Below are 22,946 nucleotides of genomic sequence, written 5' to 3'. Positions count from 1 at the left end.
AATTTTGTTACCCAAGAGTAAATACTCAAAAGTTGAGGGGTTAAAGTGTAAATATGAAAATTTTGAAGGACCAATAGTGTAAAATATCTTAAGGGTGGAATAATCTAGAAACTAAGGAAAATGGATGGATTGGGACCAAATTGAATAGATGAAGAATTATGAGGGACTAAATTATAATTTTACCAAATTAAGTGATGACTCAATGATGGAATTTTAAAAGATCTAAAGGGCAAAATGGTCAATTAGAAGAAAGAGAAATCTAGAAAATAATGATGATATTGGAGATATTTTAGAATAAATAAATAAATATTAGTTTATTAATATTTTAATTGGATTTTTAAATGACATTTTATTATTTTATTGTTATTGTTATTATTAATATTATTGTTATTATATTATGAAATAAATTAAAATATGACAAATGAATGGTAATGATAAAACACATGTGTAATAATATGTAAATGTACAAATGTAATATTAAAAAGAAAAAAAAAAGGGGAAGAAAGTTACAGAGAAGAAACAACGAAAATAAGGGAAAGAAAAGAACAAGGGGGAAATTAGAGATTTGAAGCTTGGAGCTTATTTTGGTAAGCCAATCAAGTCCTTTCCTTTTAATTTTGATATTTTAGAAGCTTTAGAATAAAGTTTTGATGAAACTAAGTTGACATATTGAAAGTTTATGAGTTCTCAAGTATAGTTTATGTTGAACAAAAACATGAATTAGGAACTTAATTGAATGGATTTCAAGCTAGAATTGATAAAATGATTAAATTGAAAAGTAAGCTATAAATTTTATGTTGTAGGGACTAAATTGAGGAAAATTCGAAATTAGGAAAATTTTCTGAAAATTTAATAGTTAAATTTGAGTTTGGGTGGAATTTGAATAGAAAAGAAGTATGAATTGAGTTAGGAAAGTAAGTGAAATTATGAAAGAGTAAATTTAGCAACAAAATAGTTTTGGACAGCAACAGTTGTGTGACTTTGAAAAATCACCAAAAATGAAGGAAATCGAATTAGAGGCTGAGTAATATATTAAATTAAAGCTTAATGAGTCTATTTTCACATAAAATAAACAGAGTAAGCAAAAGAGTTATATATTTTGAGATATTTTAATTTTAGTGATAAAAGGTCAGAATGATTTCGGAATCCCCTGTTCTGACTTTGGAAAATCATTAAAAATTGTACAAATATAATTATGAGTTATAGTTTATATGTTTGAAATCCTGAAAGAGTCTATTTTCAATATAAATAAATGAAAATGTCATCCGAACTCTGTACAATGAGATAATTAATTTTTAGTGAAAAGAGGTCAGAACTGCTAAATAGTGGAATAGGGGAAACTTTAAAGAATAAACTGTACTTATTGGCTAAGCCAAAAATTCTGAAAATTTTATGGCAAGAATATATATGAGTCTAGTTTCTAGAAAAATTAACAAATCTTAATTTGGAGCTCTGTAGCTCGAGATATAAATAATTTAATGACTCTGACTCGGATATACAGCTTTGAATTTACATATAAGTAAACAGTGAAAATATAGTTAATGTTGTTTAAGCGTGTTATATACATTAAGGATGTGGAATGGAGAGGAGGAGGAGGAGGAAAATTGAAAAAAAATATATGAATGAATTGTGTATAATTGGTCATATGTTCGATTATAATCGACAAATGTTGAAATAGAATTGATGCTTATATTTGTGCATTACTGGTCACGGTTTAAGCTCATGTGAGGAAATAAAGTTTCATAGCATATGTGTGTGTGGAATGTCCAGTATATGATTTGGCATGAAGAAATGTCATGAATGGTTATGGATTAACTCATGTTGGTAAGTTGATACATAGTTACAGTATTTCTGCAAAATAGCCTGGTAAGCTCGTATGAACTATATTCTGTACAATTTTGATTAAAGTGAATGTTATTTGGTGATGAATAATATATATGTATATGTGTTAGTATTGAACTGAATTGGGTAAAATGAAATGAATGATATATGCCTATGAAGAAACGATAAGAGAATGATATGTATCGGGTCTCGTAGGCTCTATTTATTATGAATATAATATTTTGAGGATATATTATGAAGAATTATAAAAACATGTTAATAATTTGAAAGTTTTAATTTAGATGAAATTTTATAACTCGGTTAAATACGTTTACAAGTATATATGTTCTGGTAATGCCTCGTACCCTATTTCATTGTCGAATACGGGGAAGGGGTGTTACAAGGGAAATCGGGGAAGAGTGCGATGAACAAGAACCTGTAATGAGAAAAGGGAAATCGATTAACTGAAACAAATATTGCAATACAAACAAGAACCGAAACAAAGATTACAATTATTTCAATTTTTTTTCTTCAATTCTTTGTAATAAAACTATTTAGCCCTAAAATTCAACAACTCTTTCAATTGAACATGCAATACAAACATTGAAAAAACCTCTGGAAAACTAACCTGTAATGAGCAAATTGGGGAAGAGTGCGATGAAGAAGATGTCTGAAATGAGAAAAGGAAAATCGATTTGGGTTAGTGAACAGTGAAAACAAATCAGCAAATCGGTTCTCCTTCTTGATAAAATGAAGAAAATCAAAGAAACGATGAACAATAATCGATGATAGAGTGAGTGGAAGGGAAAAGAAATTACTTGTGCAAGGAGGTGTCGGAGAATCGGAATGTTGAGAACGAGGGCAAAAAACGGAATAGCAGAAAAGGAAAAAACGCGGAATAGGTAATCGGTGCTGAGGGGGCGTAATACCTATTACGCGCAACCAATGTAATAGGGGAGTAACCGATTCGGGGCGGAATGGGGTTACAGCGAACCAAACGGCCGTTTACTAGTAGGCCCGCTGCATAGGGGGGAATACGCATGCATTCCCCCCAACCAAACGCGTTGTAATTTTTATTGATGATTTTTGAAAATAATTTCAAAACATAAAAATAAATTGTTAAAAAAAATTATCCATTGATAATATCAACTGATTTGCTACTATAATTTTGAATATTAATATCTACCAATTTATATTTCAAAACTTAAATTTAGAATTTTCGGCAATGAGATAAACAAATACATTTTAAATAATTTTTATGTATTATTTTAATTTTTACCGTTTTTCTACTTTAATCAATATGAAAGCGATCCAAAAATAGAATAGCAAAAATGAAAGCTAAAACCTGATGTGACGTGTATAATTAACCACCATTAAAATTTTAATATTTAAATAACTAAAATTAAAACGCGAAAAAGATTTACCGGCCAAAAAATGAACCTAAATTAAAATAAGTATATTACCTATCAGCTGTCGGCTACGTTATGCAGTAAAATTCATTCAACTTCAAATAGCAAATTAAAAAGTTAGATTGATGCATGTAAAAGTAAAACTAAAATGAAGCGCTCATAAATACAAAATGTGATGCTATTCGTGAGAAATATAATTATATAATTGACATGTAATTATCTTCTCTTTGTGGAAGACACAACTAGCGTGATAGAGGTTAGTCACGGTTTACATGGAGGTATAGAGAGATAATATAAGAGCTTTGGTAGTATAGGAGGAGAAGTATTAAAGGTTTTCAAGTATTGGGAGAAGTAGATGAAAGAGGAAAGTTTATATGCTTTGGAGTGGTTGTTTGCTACACGTGGTTAATTATGCATGATGAATCTCCTATATATATTTGGATGTGATTAAAATTTTTATTTTATTGACAAGTCTTCAAGTTTGATTGATATACTTTGATATTTGTTCACGTATTATACATGTAAGAGATTGATGTTAATAAAAGAAATATTAATTTTATTGACCATGGTAACCTTATGACATTCAATAAGTAAACTCATTTGAGCGAAATCAGTTTTCAATCTATACCCTATACGTATGACAATTGTATATTATCCGAAGAAATAACCTACTTGAACAAAAAAGAGTTATTCAAAGTTCTCTTATTTAGTCAAAGTATTCAATTTAAGAGAAACAACTCCATATAAAATTATATATGACCATATCTATGTATGAAGTCTTAATATGATAAAATCAAATATAAATGAATACAAAATATAATTTTAAATTTTAAATATATAAATTTAAATTTCTAAGTTTAATTATTATTGTTTGTAATAATTAATTTTGATCAACAATTCTAAATGTTTCGGAATCATCAGTGGTATAATAAATTTTTAAATAAACGAACAAAAATACGAAAAAGAAAGGAAAACGGCGGGCGCGCGCGGCATAAGACGAAACGAGGCAAATAGGATCAACGACTTTGAATCAGGGTGCCAAGTGAAAAAATTGTAGAAAACAAAATCTATCCACACTTTCTCGCTCATATTTGCTGGATTAAATCTCGTCCAAAAGCAAATTTGAATCCCCTCTTCCGAGAAAAGAAGTGAAAAAAATGGGGAGCGTAGTTATCTCTCAATTTCTCATTCTTCTCATCGCCTCTCATCTTCGCTGTACTTCGTCTTTAAATCGGTGAAAACTAAATTTTATTTCCATTTTATTTTTGAGTTCGCTTTTGTATTAAACCAGGTCTTTTGGTGGATTTCGAGGTAAATACTTTAAAATTTTGAATTAATCCGTCACAATCGTGCTATGGACTGAGACAATGGCGCTTCAGGTTCTCCCGACTTTCTCTGCTACGTACTCGAGATCAAACATGTTAAGTGATAACGAACAATATGGTATCATGGTATCAGCAATGTAGCTACTTCTTTTGAAGTGTATGGAATAAAATTTGGCCTGTTTTTTTTTAGTAACATTCATTGCTTTAGATGTTGCTGTGAGCACCGATGATATGTACTTTTGTCCTTGAGTAGTGAACTTTCCTAAATTTTCATGGTGAAATAGATAATGTGCCATCTTTTACTTTTTGCTTCTCCATATACTTGGTATTCTTGTGATAGGTCTTGAGAATATCTCAAGAGCAGGTTCCGTAGCAGGTTCTGGATGCCAAGTCATAGATTCATGAAATGGACAATTGAAAGCCTTCAATATTCTGGGTTTCAATGAGAACAGAATAAAATGAACTAGGTTAAGCTAGTGCGCGTCTTTGTTATTTTGACACTTACAAGGACCCTTCACTGTTACGGCTCTATCTTTACAGAACTCGTACGATTCTTTTTCATTATGGATTTCCTGCGGTATGTTTGAAATATTATCTACATGCAGGTTTCGCATTGATATTCTTTGTCTCACAATCAACCATTTATGTTGGGGTGCTTTTTAAAGCTAGATTCATCTTGGTTCTGGATGACTCGAGAGTTATTTTCAATTGATTCATTTTTTTCTTTACGTGTAGATTGCACTCAAAGGTTTGCTGCAACTTTTGGTCCTTTATGGTATTTTATGAGTCATTTAGCTGTATATATGAAGTTCTGGTCGCTGAGAAATAAATCAATAATTGCATTTGGCCTAGGCTTCTGTCCTTGCGCAGTCACGTGTTTTGAGCTCATGTGGAATTGATGAGCTACCAAGCTCTACCACACCAATTGGTTGGCTAAGCAGAATGATTCAGTTCAAAGAGAAATCTCGCAAGCTGGCGAGTTTTCAGATTTATGACGTGATCTCAGTAACTTATTATTGATCTTGTCATTACTTATTACTATCATTGTAGCTTTGACATTAGTGTTTTGTACCATAACCTTTTACCAGCGTTACCAGGAGAAGAATTTGGCTGGCATCTGATAAACTTCTTTAGAAATCATCATTGAGCATCACCCCATATGCTTAGGTGCTGACAACATTTTCCTCTTGTTCCTCTGTAATGGTTCTGTAGAGAGATGAAAATGTTGGAGTTGCTCTATTGACCTATCCTGTTCTGATGCCTTCTGATATTCTTTAGTAATAGGTGGTTCTGGGAACATGAGTATCATCTTTTATTTGAGCATGTCTAACAACTTTGATAGTTTGAATATCTTATTTGGAAAATGCTGATGATATTTTGATAAAGTGATTTGAAGATGCATGATTCATACACAATTGCGGCATGCATCTGCAGTCTGTTTTCGTCCCAGTTGGTGCAGATCAGAAGCAGCAGTTGGAGTTGACTCATCAGTTGGCTGATCGTGTTAACTATTTATGTGGTGGAAGAAAGTGGAAAAAGCTGGGATGGTGAGAAATATATATCAATATATGTTTTTTTAAAGAGTTGATTCATTGTCATGTCTGTGCCTCTTTTTCGGCTGCTGTACATTATCATTGCTAAAGCTCTGATTCTTCTAATATTCTATTTTGGTCTCAAGTGTTGTGTTGCTATTTTTAAGGTGCATTTTTATTCCAATACTTGGTTTAGACCTTGCATAGAAACTTATGAAGCCTCTTAAATTTGAAGGGTTCTTATCTAAGTTTGCTCCCTTATGTAGGTTCTGAGGCTGCTAATACTCCAGCTGGAGTTCGACTTATGTCCCTCGGTGATGGTCTTGCAAAGACTATGAATCTATATTTAGATATGAAAAACTTGGATATGGTAGACAAATATAAGAGTTGCTGACCCATCCACCTCTTATATAGTGCAATTTCCTCTTTGATGATCTACTTGAGGGTGACCACATGGGAATTCTTAGCACTTTAAGAACCCAGCATATTCTTTTGAACTTCTGTTTCTACGGTGATATTTTTCTCCGTGACTTAGGGTATCAAAGTAATGGTTAAGTCTTAAGCTTTTGTAATAATATAGAATAGATAAACCAAACAGTCTTAAGGTGGCTTCAATAATCTCATAGTCACATATTCAGTTAATGTAACGCATTCTTTACCAACTTTTTCACTTCCATTGTTTATTCAAGGTCATAACAGTGGTTTCTTCAAACTTTAACCTAGTTAATTGATATCCAAAATATGATAAAATGACCAGCAAAAAGAAAATAAATACTTCTTGATGAAACTGTTCTACCTTAGATGCTTGTTCTCCAGAATGAATTTTTCTGATGCTGACTGATATAGAATTTGGGGGTTGAATTTTATAGATGTCCAAGTCTACACCTTCTGATCAGTCTGGAATAGATCTACTTGACCCCAAAGATGTGAGTGTTTAATACATTTCTGTGTTGTCTCTCCCTGCCGTGTGTCTGTTTGAAAATGATAAAGGTTTTATAAATCACATGCATACTACAGTTGATGCTAGTAATTATGGGGATTTGACCTGAATTGGACTTCAAAAGCTAATTGTGAGTTGCTGTATTATAGGGGGAAAGGAATGGGTCTTGTGGACTATCTTACAGTGTCTTTTTCTTATAAGTTTATCTGATAAATTTAGTACTACCTTTTGTAAGTCTTGTGGACTATCTTACAGTATCTTTTTCTTATAAGTTTATCTGATAAATTTATTACTACCTTTTGTAAGTCTTGTGGACTATCTTACAGTGTCTTTTTCTTAAAAGTTTATCTGATAAATTTAGTACTACCTTTTGTAATTAATGAATACTAGTATGACTGCATGCACTTAGTGATGCTATGGAAAAAGTTATGGTGATTAGCTGGTTCTAAAGTTCTGCTTTTACCCATATCCTTGCTTTGATCAAATAATCTCATTTTCTGGTGTAGGTTGTAGCAAACGAGATGAAGTGTTGCAAGACCGACACATTTCTGATGTTAATTCCTAGGCTATTTTTTCCTTCTATTTCCATTTCTATGTTCTTGTCTACTTATTTCTCTATATGACAACAGAATCTAATGTGAAGTTCTCCTACTTATAGTCTTGTTTGTGGCAATTATTGTAGCCTGGAATTGACAATCATGAACATCTTGAATGCAACAATCTTCTTTCAATATATTAGCTAATTTCAATCATTACAAAAGAGGTTTGAAGATTAGGCATTTCTTACTGGAGTTTTAGTGCTTTATGTGCATGACATTTTAAAGTATGATTTTCTGTTCTTGTCCATCCAAGAAAGTCTGCTCTATAGTAATTCCAAATTGATTACAAGCTCTTTGGACTAAGCTAACACTAAGCTGTTGAGTTGTTGATCTATTCTTTCTGGTTATAAATTTTGTTTCAAGAAAATGTGTCAGAGGATGCTCTATGCTTACGGTTTTCTGAACTTAATATGCACAGACAGAGTCTATATAGCATATGATAGATTCAACACCTGATAATTGTCTTATATTTCTGTTATTATTTAAGGAAGTTGCTGAGGAATACCAAGATATAGGGAGCATTTAAAACCCACATAACAGTTGCCTTGGTTGATCATTTGCATCCTGTACAGTTTCATTGCACTATGTAATGCTTTTCTTTGTTGTGCAAGATAGGAGCATTACATGCTATGCTGTTATGAAGCTGCCCATTGTAGATTGGGCTGTCTAACAAACATAAAATCTGGTGAGGTCCATCTTGCTGCTTCAGTGTTGAACTCACATTGGTGCCTAGATGGTATTGATGTTTTATTAGATTCCATCTTTGACAGTAGTAACAGCACGAGTTCTATTGATTATAATTTGTATGTGCATGGAGATATATTTTTTGCTTGATGTGCATGAAGTTATTTTCAGCCAAAGTTGTGGTCATATTTGGTCCAGTCATTTTGTTGATTTCCCCTACCCTGCCAATGGCATTTGTTTTGAATTTCTCAAAGCTATTCGGTTTGTCTTCCATTGATGTTATTTGATTATTATTATTATTCAGTAGGGTGTCCCCATCATTAGTCAGGTTTTCTGCTTTTGCTGGTTCGTCTGAGGAAATTATGTCTAATCCAGCTTATTTGGATGGACCTTGGCAGAAGGGCCTAAGAAAGCTGCAGTAGCTGGTGCTACTCTCATTAATGTATACCAGGCAATTAGATTCTTGCGTAGTTGAATGAAATGATTTATCTACAAACCTCAATATGACTTTTGGATGATTCATCGTCGCCCACAGTTTTTTGGAGTATATACCCATTCTAATGTTCTGAATGAATGCAAAAGTTATTCTTTGAAGGCCCACAAATTGTTTGATGGAGTTGCCTCTACCTCTTCTTTCCAGACAGGTGCCATTTATATCCCTTAATGTTCTTTAAAGTTGGTGTCTTACTACTTTCTTCTCTAGACATTTTAGCTATATAAAATACACTGAGCCTAATGTTCTTTAAATTGTCACTTTTTTTTTCTTTCTCATAGGCTAGTTTGCAGTGGCTTATTTACAAATCCTTTAAGCTAATGCAACAGTTCTGACTGCTGGTTAAGTTCTAATTCATTCTTTTATACTGCGGCACAAGGATGCTATTTCATCAAACTGAATCATGGTTCTTAGTGATTGGTTTGATGTTTAAAGTGCTTTTTTCTGAATGGACTTATACTACTGATAAGATATTGGGTTGTATGCTTTGGTCTTGGAAAGTACTCTTTAAAGTTGCCAAGTCATCTTTAAATGACATGGATGGAGAAAGCATACATAAAGATTCCTCTAGCTTATCACAGCTATTTTTGGGATGAAGGCTTAGTTGAGTTGATTCAGAAACTTCAAATTTCGGGTTTCTAAGAATTGTTTCTTTTTAAGCTTCAACCTTATTAGAAGCAAACCTGTCATTGCGTGTAGTGTTTATCATGTCCATGGTGGGATTCTTATCAGCATAGGTTACAATGATAGAAGAGCGAATATTGATCCTTCCGGTGAAAGTCAAATCAGCAATTCATGTTCTCATCCAATTCCACGTGTCCATATAGCCTGTCCTTTAACAAAAAAGATGTTATCAAGCATCTACTAAAGACCATTTGAGGGAGACAGTGAGAGGTCGATGCTCCTGTTAAACCCCCTTTTACCCCCTCTCCCCCACTCTTTCTTCAATGGGTGGCAACTGGCAAAGGAATAAAGGGAGCATCAGCATCCTTCTCAACTCTTCACTCTTTTAACTTTTCGCTAACAGTTTCACAGGAGAGATGGACAGAGAAAGATACATGACAAGGACCACTGTCTGCTCATGTATAAAGGTAATGTTCTCATTCCAATCATTAACATAAATTTGGCCTCTTCTGTTTTCCTTTTCTGACTGCTTCATGATCCTTTTGGCATTTTATTTCTCTTTTGCTTAGAAGAACCAATGTTACTAAAAACAAACTAAACCTGAAGGTTATTAAGGAATTGTAGCTGTTTTTAGATAAAATGTACTTCATTAAGTTGTTGACTTTATCCAATCTTGATGGCAGCCATGCAGATTAAAGTTTTATTTTAAGGCATCACAGTTCTAGGTTAGCTAATGACCATGTGTTGCAACATCTACAAATATTTTGCTTATGGTGCTAGGTTGATACATTCAACTTGCTCCACATTCCACTCCAAAATTAGATTTATCCGAAGAGGCTAGCTGCCATGAAATCAGTAATCATTTTTTTCAGATAAGCAGACATGGTTGCATTTAAAGTTGCTGATTAGCTTTAGATCTGTAAGATGTTGTACTGTGAAGGTATAAGTGGAGACAGGCAGGTTGGCATAACAGAATTCTTACGTACTGTCAACTTTAATCGATTCCCCTCTAGTTTTATGTAACTGAGCAGCCGTACGTTCTTCATGATAGAAATTCATTCCATGATTTGATTTGTTCGACGATGGACACACACACACACACACACACACACATATATAATATAATACACTGTAACTTTTGGGAAGGTTTCCTGTGCTGGTCGACAGCTGGAATTGAACACCGCAACAGGGATCTCACTCTGCTTTGGCCAACGTTTATTAGCCACGTCCCCATAACCAAAACCTCATCTTCAGCTTTAGGATTGGTAGCGGTCGATTCATTAAAGAAAAAAAAACGAATATTTCTTTGTTTTGCAGTTGGTCACGTGCTTGTCAGATATAAATGTTAAAGAGTTTAAATTATAATATTTAGATGACTATAAAATGTTGATTTTTAGATCTCCACTAATAAGTAATAATATATCACATTATTTATTTTTAAAAATTCTTAATTAATGCCATGTCCTCTAACTCTAATTATTCTAATAATATCGGTAAAGCAAGATTTATGGTTCAAAGTTTTTTAAGTCTAGTGCACAAGTTTTTTAGTTTAGTGCTTAAGGTTTATGATTTTAGTGTTTAGGTTTAGATTTAAAATTAAGATGTAGGATGGTAAAATTTAGAGTTAAGGGTAATGATTTTGTTTGTTTAAGGTTTAGAGTTTGAAGTTTTTAAAAACTAATAAGAATTAATTTGATGTTCATTAATTTATTATATTATTGATGAAATTTTAGATGAACATTTAAGGGATGGTTTAAAATGAGTATGTTACTAATCCGAGCTCTCTCTTTTTAAGTATGTTTCTAATCTAAGCTCTCTTTTTTCTTAAATCTTAATTATTATATTTTAAAATTTTAAAATAAGTCCCAATTCTTTATAATTTATATGTTTAAATAAGTATAGATTTATATTTATATATGGATGCTACGAAAAGCAATGTCTCCTAGGAATATCATATTTCATCAACAATTTCTTTTTTCTTTTCAGTTCTTTTAGCCAAAACATCGAAAAAATCTCAATGGGTATCATAGTCATAAGTTTGACACGTAAGCCTCTTGATTTTTAACCTCTTTTTTTTTTTGGTTATATTTTACCTTGTGTTATTTCTTTCCTTTTCTTTTTATCACGCCCGTGCACAGGCCTTATACTATAAATACAAAGGCATACCCTTGTCGTTGAGGGCAACACCACAACGTAGAGCAAAGCTACGTTGAAGTATCGGTTTTTTAGCACTTCTTTTACAAAGGAAACGAAAACAAAGCCTGAGGATGGATGGGTATGGCATGCAAAACCAAATTGCCTGCATAAGAAGGTCTCTCTTTGATCAGGTCCTAGCTCTCTCTCTGCATCTCTCGTTTTCATTATTTATTTATATCTTTAATCATCATTCACATAATAATTTAAACTGCATTGCATTGAAATGTGACGAAAATAATAATAAACTGAATCTAACCCGTCAATTTTTCTTTACTTTAGCCTTTAAAATGTCGACACTATTTTTTTTATTTTTTATTTTGGAAAATTGGTTGCTTGAGAATTAAGTCTATGTGATATATATTGGATGGTTTTGTTTAACTTGAAGCCCACTCCAAAAATTTTTCAAGAATATGCAATCCAAAGTTAGGGGAACAAAATAATCCCTAAGCAAAAGAAAAAGTGTAGCACCATTCCCTGTTTCTAACCTCAATGTATTTCAAAATCTTTTCTTTTGGGAAAATTTTCAGTTTTTACCTTTCGAATTTGCTTAATTTGCACTCATGCTTTTAATTTTTTTTTTCTTCTTTGCTCTACTTTTGTTTTATTACTTTCACTTTTCTTAATTTTTAACTATACAAACACTTTTAACTAAAAATATGAACATATTTGTTTTTCACGAATTGCATATTTTCATCTTACTTGTCCAACACAAATCCTTGCATATCATTAGTATTTGATTCAAGCATTGCTACTCAATAGCGTGCCATGTAAATTTTTTCTACGTTTCTTTCATATGCTCAATATTTATAGTCAAATCAAGTAAATGTGCTTGTTGAAACATTGTTTTAGGGTTACCTTGACGAGCAATTCATCCAGCTAGAGGAGTTACAAGATGATACCAACCCTAATTTTGTACAAGAAATTGTCACACTGTTTTACACTGACTCGACTAGATTGATTCAGAACATCGAACTGACACTGTAAGGGTTCACAATACCTATATAAATAGTCTCATAATAAACGTCAATAAGGTTAAGATTACAACACATATATCCATGCATGCAGGAATAGTAGGCCTATTAACTTCAGTAAACTTGATGATTACTTGCACCAATTCAAGGGTAGCAGCTCCAGGTGAATTCTTAAATACCCACATTAGAAAATAAGAAGAAAAAGTGAATTGATGTTACTAGTTTTATTAGTAGCAATGTAATTATTGTGCTAACTTATGATTTATTTGTAGCATTGGAGCTAAAAAGGTGACCAGTGAATGCGCAGTGTTCAGACAATACTGCGCTGCAGGAAATGCTGAAGCGTATATTTCTTCTCTACTTCCTCATATATATACGGATTAGTACATTGCCTAACTGAACTTAAATTTGGCATTCTGAATTAAACTGTTAACCCTTTCTAAAGTGAATTCAATATCTTTATTCTTTTTTATAGATGCATTAGGAATTTTCAACATATCAAGCAAGAGCATGCAATCTTGAGGAAGAAGCTCGAATTTTACTTTCAGGTCTCACTTTTCTTTTATATATCCCATTATTTATACGGACACCAGCATGTTTATAACTTCTAATTGAACTAATTTGTCCGGTTTTATTCAGATGATGGGACAGGCTGCAGTTGCTCAAACAACATGAGAGTGCCCTGTAAGTCAGATGCTAATGGCGATATACTGGCCTTCACTAGAACCAGTTCATTTCTATAGAAACTAGGTTTCATGTTGTAAATGAAGCATGAGCAATAATGACTTGAATATCTAAATATTATCAATAATAAGATGCGAGGTTATATATTCTAGTTCTTGTTTATCAAGTTGTTTCCCCTGCGCCTGCCAAAACTCCTTTCTATTACTTGGTGGGTTGGCAGGAAAATATGTACACACGCAGCGCGCTCGCACACATACAGTGAATGCATCACTAGCTTTATGGAAAGTTGACAGTCTTAGTGGCCTGAATTCAAGTTCCATATTAAGGGTGTCCTTGGAGGAAGGTCATGGTCTTCCTCGCACTTTGAAGTTGAAATGGTGAACTATACTATTAAAGTTGGCTAGTGTACCTTGAGAAAATTTGAATTTGGGAAGCCTTTGGGGCTTTGATTGTTGGACAGACAGCCCCCAGATTTCCCAATTGAATCCACTCACATGATTCTAGTATTGTTGATGTGTTTTCTGGGCCCAAATTTGCACAATATATCCTTACATCCAATCAACATTTAAAAGCTGTATCACAAAAGAACCTTTGCACAGTGTTTTGTCTTGTAAGTATCTGGTAAATCATCATTTGTAAGTAAAAAAAAAACTACAATTTCTCTTGCAGCAAATCGAATCTCTTATATACTATACATCAGACAATTTTTTTCCTTAAAAGTCTTAGTAGAAGATGATTAACATGGCAGATACAATCGGTTTTACAGGTTAAAAAACTAAACGATTTTAAGCATATTTGATGTTAGTTGTAGTTGTAATTATGAATTAAGAAGAGGGATTTGGTTGGTTGGTAATTAGTAGCAGGCAAACTTGTAATCATAATAAAGATCATGAAGTATAAAGAGAAGAAAAAGAAAAGGTCCAAAAAGGCTCCTCTTAAAGTGAAGTTGGGAATTATCAGGTCACGCAGTGATCGTTCATATCTTAATAAGTGGGATATTAGGGCTCCACCACCATTAACAGATGGTGAGCTCAAAAGCCTTCGTTGTTCTGCTAATAATAATGATGACCAAGACTTTAGTTTTGTTTTACTTTCTCTTTTTTCTTTCCCAACTATATTCATTGAACATTTCCACTGCCTACTTTGAATAGAACACAAATACGTATATATACACCATTTAAATAGTGGCTGTAACATGACAATATAGTTATTAATTTACGATTCGGGTTTTTTTCATTGTCGATATTCATTGTAATTTTACCGTAATTACATTCGTTGCATCTACAATCATTATAAACAAACAAAATGGCAACTAAAACCATGTTTGGGGTCTCAATTTGAATCCTTATATATATATGTATATATAGCAACTCGTTAATAATAACTTTCATTTTCTGAAATGCTAAACCCATCAAGGCAAAAGGTAGGCGTCTCCACCCATCCATGAAACGCGGATTGCAGAAAGCATGCTTGAAAGAGTATTAAGAGTCAACAGTTTAATAATGACAAAACCGAAGACATTTGTAAATGTATGTAATTATTACTTTTTGGAGTTCTCTTTTAAATCAAGACCTTATCAATATTCTAGCTTCTCAGTTCAACTATTAAAGAAAATATTTCCTTGTTTTCTACACATGAGAGGAGTTGACTGGGTTTACTTATACTACTACTAACCAAACTGTAGTTAAATACAACAAACGGTTCATTTTCTTTCTTCTTTTGAACCATTATAAATGCGCGTATGTGCGTACACACACACACACACATACATATATATATAAGATTGTTTTTATGGGAAATCAGTATAGGATATGTATTCAATCAAATGTATAAATGTATGCATCAAGTTGTTTTCATTATATATGAATGGAAATGAACAGTGATACTGTCCTTATCATTTGCAATGTCTATCTATCTGCCTAAAAGCCTAGGATAAGGCATCATAAAGAGTCTAGGCTACCCATTTGGTTCTTGACAAAAAACGAGACAGAACAAAGTTGTCTTGTCTAGGTTATGCATCACCATTATGTGCAAGCTGTTCTTTCTGCAGTTTTCATTTTGTCTGTCCTAAACTCAGTCTCCAGAGGAAACTAGGAGAGCAAACTTCAAAGAAGTTAAAAAGAGCCACACCTAGCTATATTTCCCCCCACAAGCTTGTCATATATCACTAAGTAATTTTATTCCCATATATTGCCTTTCTCCATGCAAATGCAACAAATTTTTATATATATAGGCTGGTGAAGTACTTAGATATTTTGTGTTGTTGTTGGTTTAGCCTCTAGGTAGACACAAGTAGGCATATTTAATCCTATTATCTGTTTCAGTATTGTCTCTGCACTTATCTTCCACTGAGTTGAGTCTTTTTCTCTAAGAACCAAAACATTGTTTCTTAGTTCAACCAGCTAGAATCACTTTCATAATTTTCCCTTCTTATGGTGACTGATAAGATGGTGGATTATCCTCAGTTTCTTAATCTTATGAACAAAGAATGGCTAGTAAATCATAAAGTCTCAGAGGACAAGAAGTTGGAACTGAGGCTTGGTCCACCTGGGGAAGCTCTAGACTACAACAGAAATACAACTCATGGAACAAAGAGAGCTTTCCAACACACAGCTGAAACAAGAACAGGAGAGAAAGAGTGGCCCGTAGATACTACCAAAAACCAATGCCAAAAGATTTCTTGTATTGAAAAAATAGGTGATAAAGTTAATCTTCCTCCAACTCCATGGTCCTCAGGCTCTACAATATATTCTGCGTTTTCTAAAGACACCAAGGAGGAGCCACAACATTCAAAGGCTTCATTTTTCCAGAACTTACCAGTCTCCAAGAAGCTTGCTGGAATGGCTGAAGACTTTAAGCAGCCATGTAGCCCTAGGATGGCAGTGGGAGAGGTTCAGTTTGCTGATGGGAAAGCATGTTGTAGTCTTGCTACTGCTGATCCAGATGCCTCCACTAACATTACCTCCAATAAAAGGTTGTTATTCCTTTAACTTTTTATACTTTGCTTGTGTCATTTTACTACTTGGTTCATAACAAAAGCCATAGAAAAACTATTACTCTGATCTTTAAATAAGATAAAAGAAAGGGATAGAAAACTGTATTTTCTTAGTTAAAAAACGAAGTATATTTAAATGTAGATAACTTTCAGCTAAGAGCTGAGCATGGTTTGATTCAAGCATGTTAGCCCTTGGCTGATACCATTCAAGTATGATAATTTTTCTTCTTATTTACTGCCTAAAAATGAGCAGAATTGAATATTCCCCAGTTGTGGGGTGGCCTCCAATTCGATCATTCCGGAAAAATATTGCGAGCAACAGCTTGTCCAAGCCGGCTTCTGAATCCTCAAATGACAAGGACACTGGAGGAAAACCAGAAAATCCCAAAACTCAGTTATTTGTAAAGATCAACATGGAAGGAATCCCTATTGGAAGGAAAGTAAATCTCAGTGCCTATAACAGCTATGAGGAACTCTCACTTGCTATAGATGATCTATTCAGTGGTTTGCTTGCAGGTTAGTCTATTAACCAGATAATACTAAATGTCCCTTCTATCACCCTTAATTATATCTTACTTTATGTTAGCTTGTTCTGTTTTATAATTATATCTTAGCTCAAAGAGATCCATCTGCCACCCAAAACGAAAGCAAGGCCAAGGAATCAGCGAAAGCAGAAGCTGGTCCATTAGCTGGAAGTGGGGAATATACTCTAATTTATGAAGATGATGAAGGAGACAGGATCCTAGTTGGTGATGTCCCATGGAAGTAAGCATTTTTATCTGTAACAGGCCTTAAAAAGCGAATATTTCAACTGTTATTCAACTGCAAATTTCAAGACAAGAACATCGGTTTCTTCAAGATGAAAACTAGCTGGCATACTATCGATAGTTCAGCCTCATGGTTACCTTTACATAAACTTGAATCAAACTATATATATGTATACATATAAATTATTTCGTTTTATGACAATTTATATTTTTATTTTGGTTCCGATAGTTTTGATCCTGGAATTCATATATTTTGGCAGCATGTTTGTTTCTACTGCAAAGAGGTTGCATGTATTGAAGAGTTCTGAACTTTCAACTCTACAAAGTAAGTTATACCCTTTTTTTTTTCATTTTATCAAGAAATTTGTAAAACTGAAAGTATTGACCAAATTGCTAAGAATGATGGTGAACTTGGGTGCTTTCAGTTTGCAGCAATGAGAAAGAAAAGGCACCATTTGATCCTGCTGTTCATATTTGAAGTTGACATTTAAAAGAGGGTGCATTTTCTTATGTTTCAAGAGAAGAAGTTGTGGTGGCATGGAAGTTTGGGGTTTCAAAACAACAAATCTATGATTTGCAATCCATTTCATGAAAGTTGGTATATGAGCTATGATGTTCATAGAATAAGTTTGTGAATATATTTTGATGGATTTCAAATTTAATGTTGCTCTTCCTTTTTATGTACTTGTAGAGGTCAACTAGGTATTTGGAAATGGAAACTTGATGGCACTTTATAATCTCTTTTGACATGCTTGTAATTGACTTTTAAGATTTTGTTTTAATGATGTTTAGAATGTTTTGTTTTCTAAAATGGAAGGACTATTACTGTTTTTTTTTTTTTTTTTTTTGCTGTTGATTGAGAGAGAGATTAGTTTCAAAGTAGCCGAAGTCCACCCTCATAAGCATTGCAAGGAGAGGGGAATTGTCCATTTTGCTTCTGATTTGCAGCAACTGTATCAAACCACTTCTGAAATTCAAGAGGACAAAGATTGGTTGAATTCCCCTAGTGACTTGCGTTACAAGAAAAGGAAGAAAAGTAGTTAGTTGCCACCACCACTGCTTCATTCCTTCACTAACGGGTACCATATAAGCACAAGTTAATCGGACAATTGGAAAATAATTAAAATTTTATTCTATTAAATAATAAATATTATTATCAGGTTTATTTTATCTTTTATATATACCAAGAATAAATATGCAATTTAAACCTAAGATACCAAAATCTCAAAATCTTAATTTTGTTATTTCGATCACTTTTACGTAAAATTTAAAAAGTATATTTTTTATATATATTTTTTCACTCATATGATGGGTGTGGCATAATGTAGTACTTATACAAAATACTTAATTGACTTGGTGTCACAATTTAATCAATTTAATCTAGTATTAACTCAATTAAAAAATTAAATAAATAACATTTTTCTTTAAATCAATTCTTTTTCATATTTTTTAAAAATAATGAAATTAAAATCATTACTTCCAAAATATAAAAAGAATTTAATACTAAATATTATTCTATTGAGTGTGACGAATATTAGTATTTATACAAAATATATTCCGAAATCCAAATTTTTATGTTTCTCTTGCCGCCAGGTTAATAACTCCAATTCCACCTTAAAATTCTTCAAGCTTACCAATCATCACAGCGAAAAGACCTCACCAAGTTGACTTGAAATATGTATTAATTTATTTTTCACAACTATTTGATGCACTAATTAACTGTTTTACTAACTATCTCTATTATTTATGAAATTGGTATTTAAATTTGTCCATTTTTCCTAAATTAATATTTATGGATTTTTTTTGTCTCATTTTGGTACTTTTTTCCACTATACTAATACCCGAGCCTAATGTCATTACCTTTTTGCCGACATGGCAACGCTAGCATTCGCGCGCCACCATATGGATTGCTATTTGCAATTTTTCTTTTCATTTATTTATCCTTTCATTTTTTTTTCACCTTTTGACTCCATTTATTTTATTTCTTCTCTTTATTGTCTTTTTCTTTTCTTCTCTCAAAGATCCCATTGTCTTTGCCTCTATTGACATGAACCACCACTCTCCGATATGAGCAGTGGTTCTCAAACTTTCACCCATGTTAGGAGGAAGAATAAATTGAAGAAAAATTTAAAGGGATTAACTTTTATCTCTCTCTTGTCAAATCGCTTCGCTTATTTCCATCATTGTTCTTCAATTGGTTTTGGGGTCCTGAGATATCTTGTCGTTTTGGCCAATCACTTCTTCTAGGGAATAATCCAGCATTTTTAGGAAGTCTTGATTGGCGAAAACGATAGGGTGGCCTGAAATTGAAGGATGAGATGGCAAAATTGTCAAGTAGTTCGTCGAGAGCTTTGCGAACACATTGGAAGTAACGAGGGTTGAAAGATTGTTGTATTAAACTCAATTTAGGTACAAAGCTCAGTTAATCAAATCACCACCCAAATTTTATGGCTGAAAAAGAAAACATAAAAATTATTTCAATATTTCTTTTAAACCCCAATTCAATATTTAAAGACATACAATATTGTTTGGCTCAAAAGAATTAAAGGTTTCATTAACACAACATGCAAATTTTAAATCCAAAAAATTTGCAATAAACCTACCTTGAAATACAACCGACAACCTTTGCAGAAGATGGTTTCTTGTTTAAAGAGAACTTAAACATTGAAGTACAAAATAGGCTTAAGCAGTTAGTTGGACTTAAAAAGAGAGAATTAAAAATGGATTAATGGTTTGGAGAAGAAAATTTGGTAGGTGGGAGCTATTACCAAAGATTTTCTGAAAAAATAAGTGAAGGGAAAGAAGAAGAGAAGGAGAAGGGAATCTCGTTGTTGTCATTGTTGTCGTATTAGTAGAATGGGAAAAAAGAGGAGAAGGGAATCTCCACGCAACTCTAGTGTCGTCGTTGGTTGGAGAGCTCATCGGAAGAGGCCAGATGGGTGAAGAAGCAGGGCGATTAGGGTTGGAATAATAGCGGTCCATGTGGAGGCGCACAGATGGCTAGAGCTACCATGTTAGCAAAAAAATAACGGCGTTAAACTCGGATACCAATATAGTAAACGTAAAAAAATTTGGGTACCAATTTGGGACAAAAAACATAAGTACCAATTCGGGGAAATGGGCAAATTCGAATACCAAATTTATATTTAATCATTTTTTATATTAAACTAAAAAATATATTACATTGGTTCCCTTTATTAAATTGTAAATAATTTTTGTCCCTATAAAAAGAACAATCCTCCTAATTAAAAATAAATATATATTTGTATAAAAAAGATTTAATTTATTTGAAAATATGAAATTTACAGTAAAAAAGAGTAATAAATGAAGAAGCCTCTAAAGAAGATCCACAAAAGAAGCCCAAAGGCGAAGACCATCAATTTATGCAAGCCATTACATATATAGAAAAAGAAAAGGCCAGAGAAAACCCAATGCCCAAAAAAACAAAAAAAAAGAGGTTTCTTTGCTAGCCCAAAGGTTCAGGCCTTTTAGGGTTTATGGTTTACTTCATATCCTCCCTGCTTGTTTCATCGATAATAATCAAAATCTTTTATGCGTTAGTGATCCCTGTTTTCCACTCAAGATCGAGGTAAAAATTCGATAGTTTCACTCATGCAATACAATAAAGTTATTTGCTTTTATTTGTCCCAAATAGTTTCTAGGTTATGCAGTTCATGGTCTCAAAAGTGATGTTTTTCTAGGGTTTTACTTTGTTCTTATTTTGTTCCATGGGGTTTTAGCTTGGATCGCTTTTATGTTCTTTTCTTTGAGAAGGTTTCATTTTTTACGTCACTTGATACGATAGGATTTTGCTATTTTATGGGTTTTATTATATGCCTTTCCGTTATATGCCTTTCCGTGTTGGTTTTGTTTGGTTTATGGATCATTGAAGTTTGTAATTAACGTTATTTTGTTGCAGTCAGACTAGGTTAATGTTTGCTGAACCGTTGTCCTAAACAAATCTAAGTTTGTAATTTTGTAGGGAAGTTTACAACTTCAGGCTTTTTTAATAGAAAGGGTACTGTCTTTTTGTGAATCATGGGAACTCCTGAAACATCTCGAGAGCCATGCCCTGATCGAATACTCGATGATATTGGTGGTGCTTTTGGCATGGGTGCCGTTGGAGGTGCCGCCTTTCACTTCTTGAAAGGCACATATAACTCCCCAAGTGGAGCTCGGTTGATGGGAGGAACACAAGCAGTTCGTATGAATGCCCCTCGCGTCGGTGGTAGCTTTGCTGTTTGGGGTGGCCTTTTCTCCACCTTTGATTGCACCATGGTGTACCTCCGACAGAAAGAAGATCCATGGAACTCGATTATAGCTGGTGCTGCCACCGGAGGGTTTCTTTCAATGCGTCAAGGACTTGGTGCAGCTTCCAGATCAGCAGTTTTTGGTGGGGTTTTGCTTGCATTGATTGAAGGAGCTGGAATCATGTTGAATAAATTTCTCAGTCAACCACAAATGCCTATCATGATAGAAGAGCCAGCACCAAATGTAGCTGGAATGCCTGGATACCCAATGGGGCAATTGCCAAACCAAGCCCCAGTATCAGTTGACAGCTTGAGGCAGGCCTCACCTTCGTCATCATCAACATCATCTGGTTCCTCATCGGATTCTTCATCTTCATGGTTTGGAGGACTTTTTGGTGGTGGAAAGAAGCAGGAATCAGCTACAGGCAGTGGAAGTAGAACTGAGGTTTTGGAGAGCTTTGATGCTCCTCCGGTGCCATCATTTGAATACAAATGAATTTGTGGCTTAGCCGTTGCCATTTTGCCCCTATTAGCATCAAATTCCTAACTTATGTATCTGGCATTGCTGCCCCTTTTTAATATGTATAATTAGAAGTGTTTTTGAACTTATTCATTCTGTTGAATCAGTAGTGTTTATCCACATTTACTCCCATATTTTTCTTTATTATTGTTCTCTAAAATGCACTGGGATTTACTTATTCCGTCCCCCCCATTTTTTTAGCAACGATCCCATTGAATCGATTGGAGGCATTAAATTTGTGGTTGCGATGGTTATTCTCACGAGGCCAAGCCCTTGAGATAGGTACTACTAACTACCTGCAACTCGTGGTTACCCCTCGTCATATGAGCCCCAACAATCAAATTTTGGCCTTCCAGCAGCTAAGCAAGCAATTTGGAATCAACAAACAAAGCCTAAAGTTTTAATGGCTCCCCCATACATGTACTTCATAACACAACTTTCTACTAGTTTTTATGCTTCATGATGTCAAAATCTAGAAAGGCAATCATGATCTCGGTTAATCTACACTAATTTGAGTTAAATCAATTCAACAATTATAAAAACACCCAAATGTAAAATACAAAACAATATCTAACGGATGTATCATTATTTTACTATTTTTATAAATAAATAAAAACTGTATTTTTAACCCACCCATGTTGTTTTGATGTATCAAACAGTGTGTCTATTCTAGTATCCTTGCAAAGTTTCACATAAATATAAAAAAGCAAGTAAAGAATCAATGCAAAGTTAGGATTTCCATTTTCTGAAAAGAGGGTATAGTATGAACATGTAATTAATGGATCTTTAACTGGAATAAGAGTTGGCATAGAATTAGCACACAAGATTCCAAATAATATTTACAGCGGCCGCTAATCTGGCATTTGTTTGTGTGTTGATTAAGACCCAAGTAAGCAATATGATCCAAATATTTGACTATTACCCTTACAGCTTAACTTTCAATTTACTTAAAGCCATCGCCGCCTGAAAGTAAGGAAATGAAGAAAGGCATCATGATAAAAGGGTGTTTAAATCAACGAGTTCATACTTGGCTATGCTCGCATTTGGGTACTCATGCACCAGGTAACACGTTAACAGCCAAAGGCTTTGGCTTATACGAGCCATTTGTGGTGGTTGACTTGGTCAATTTTTCTTCA

General features: G+C 33.5%; 4 protein-coding genes across 8 annotated transcripts; all 4 read left to right on the top strand.

The window, feature by feature from the left end:
* The first annotated feature begins 4,256 nt into the window (after nt 1-4,256).
* LOC107906972 (histidine-containing phosphotransfer protein 4) lies at nt 4,257-13,424 on the top strand. 5 transcript variants are annotated; one of them, XM_041093175.1, is made up of 10 exons: nt 4,257-6,102; nt 6,354-7,013; nt 7,534-9,894; nt 11,414-11,472; nt 11,566-11,754; nt 12,473-12,603; nt 12,689-12,757; nt 12,867-12,938; nt 13,070-13,142; nt 13,234-13,424. In XM_041093175.1, the coding sequence occupies exons 5-10, from the start codon at nt 11,695-11,697 to the stop codon at nt 13,267-13,269; spliced, it is 441 nt and encodes a 146-aa protein (XP_040949109.1). In that variant the 5' UTR covers nt 4,257-6,102; nt 6,354-7,013; nt 7,534-9,894; nt 11,414-11,472; nt 11,566-11,694; the 3' UTR covers nt 13,270-13,424. The 5 variants fall into 5 exon arrangements, with proteins under 5 accessions (XP_040949109.1, XP_040949108.1, XP_016689625.1 ...); XM_041093174.1 differs by having other exon boundaries at nt 6,354-8,954; nt 9,085-9,894; XM_041093176.1 differs by having other exon boundaries at nt 5,550-5,722; nt 5,990-6,102; nt 6,354-9,894.
* Nucleotides 4,598-8,785, top strand: LOC121217988 (uncharacterized). The gene is made up of 9 exons (XM_041094816.1): nt 4,598-4,673; nt 4,896-4,931; nt 5,161-5,252; nt 5,408-5,560; nt 5,990-6,102; nt 6,337-6,457; nt 6,957-7,013; nt 8,242-8,429; nt 8,686-8,785. Exons 1-9 carry the CDS (start codon nt 4,598-4,600, stop codon nt 8,783-8,785), a joined length of 936 nt encoding a protein of 311 aa, XP_040950750.1.
* A 1,460-nt stretch (nt 13,425-14,884) lies between the features above and the next one.
* LOC107906974 (auxin-responsive protein IAA6) lies at nt 14,885-17,851 on the top strand. The gene is made up of 5 exons (XM_016834138.2): nt 14,885-16,252; nt 16,527-16,789; nt 16,888-17,038; nt 17,301-17,365; nt 17,466-17,851. The coding sequence occupies exons 1-5, from the start codon at nt 15,711-15,713 to the stop codon at nt 17,516-17,518; spliced, it is 1,074 nt and encodes a 357-aa protein (XP_016689627.2). The 5' UTR covers nt 14,885-15,710; the 3' UTR covers nt 17,519-17,851.
* A 2,631-nt stretch (nt 17,852-20,482) lies between these two features.
* Nucleotides 20,483-21,930, top strand: LOC107906973 (mitochondrial import inner membrane translocase subunit TIM17-2). Its single transcript, XM_041093172.1, has 2 exons — nt 20,483-20,629; nt 21,023-21,930. Exon 2 carries the CDS (start codon nt 21,079-21,081, stop codon nt 21,784-21,786), a length of 708 nt encoding a protein of 235 aa, XP_040949106.1. The 5' UTR covers nt 20,483-20,629; nt 21,023-21,078; the 3' UTR covers nt 21,787-21,930.
* The last annotated feature ends 1,016 nt before the right edge of the window (nt 21,931-22,946 follow it).

This window comes from Gossypium hirsutum, chromosome D05, assembly GCF_007990345.1.
Source record: "Gossypium hirsutum isolate 1008001.06 chromosome D05, Gossypium_hirsutum_v2.1, whole genome shotgun sequence".
NCBI classification, from domain to species: Eukaryota; Viridiplantae; Streptophyta; class Magnoliopsida; order Malvales; family Malvaceae; genus Gossypium; species Gossypium hirsutum.
Note: the sequence above shows the minus strand (reverse complement) of the source record. Positions and strands in the feature narration are given on the sequence as shown.

Bases quoted from the DNA above. Each gene is read 5' to 3' on its own strand.
- LOC121217988 (XM_041094816.1), top strand. From the start codon at position 4,598: ATGGCGCTTCAGGTTCTCCCGACTTTCTCTGCTACGTACTCGAGATCA. The intron at 4,932-5,160 runs GTTCTGGATGCC...ATCTACATGCAG, and splicing joins AAGAGCAGGTTCCGTAGCAG to GTTTCGCATTGATATTCTTT. The intron at 5,561-5,989 runs GTAACTTATTAT...ATGCATCTGCAG, and splicing joins AGATTTATGACGTGATCTCA to TCTGTTTTCGTCCCAGTTGG.
- LOC107906972 (XM_041093175.1), top strand. From the start codon at position 11,695: ATGGATGGGTATGGCATGCAAAACCAAATTGCCTGCATAAGAAGGTCT. The intron at 12,604-12,688 runs GTAAGGGTTCAC...CCATGCATGCAG, and splicing joins CAGAACATCGAACTGACACT to GAATAGTAGGCCTATTAACT. The intron at 12,939-13,069 runs GTATATTTCTTC...TCTTTTTTATAG, and splicing joins GCTGCAGGAAATGCTGAAGC to ATGCATTAGGAATTTTCAAC.
- LOC107906974 (XM_016834138.2), top strand. From the start codon at position 15,711: ATGGTGACTGATAAGATGGTGGATTATCCTCAGTTTCTTAATCTTATG. The intron at 16,253-16,526 runs GTTGTTATTCCT...AAAAATGAGCAG, and splicing joins AACATTACCTCCAATAAAAG to AATTGAATATTCCCCAGTTG. The intron at 17,366-17,465 runs GTAAGTTATACC...GGGTGCTTTCAG, and splicing joins TGAACTTTCAACTCTACAAA to TTTGCAGCAATGAGAAAGAA.
- LOC107906973 (XM_041093172.1), top strand. From the start codon at position 21,079: ATGGGAACTCCTGAAACATCTCGAGAGCCATGCCCTGATCGAATACTC.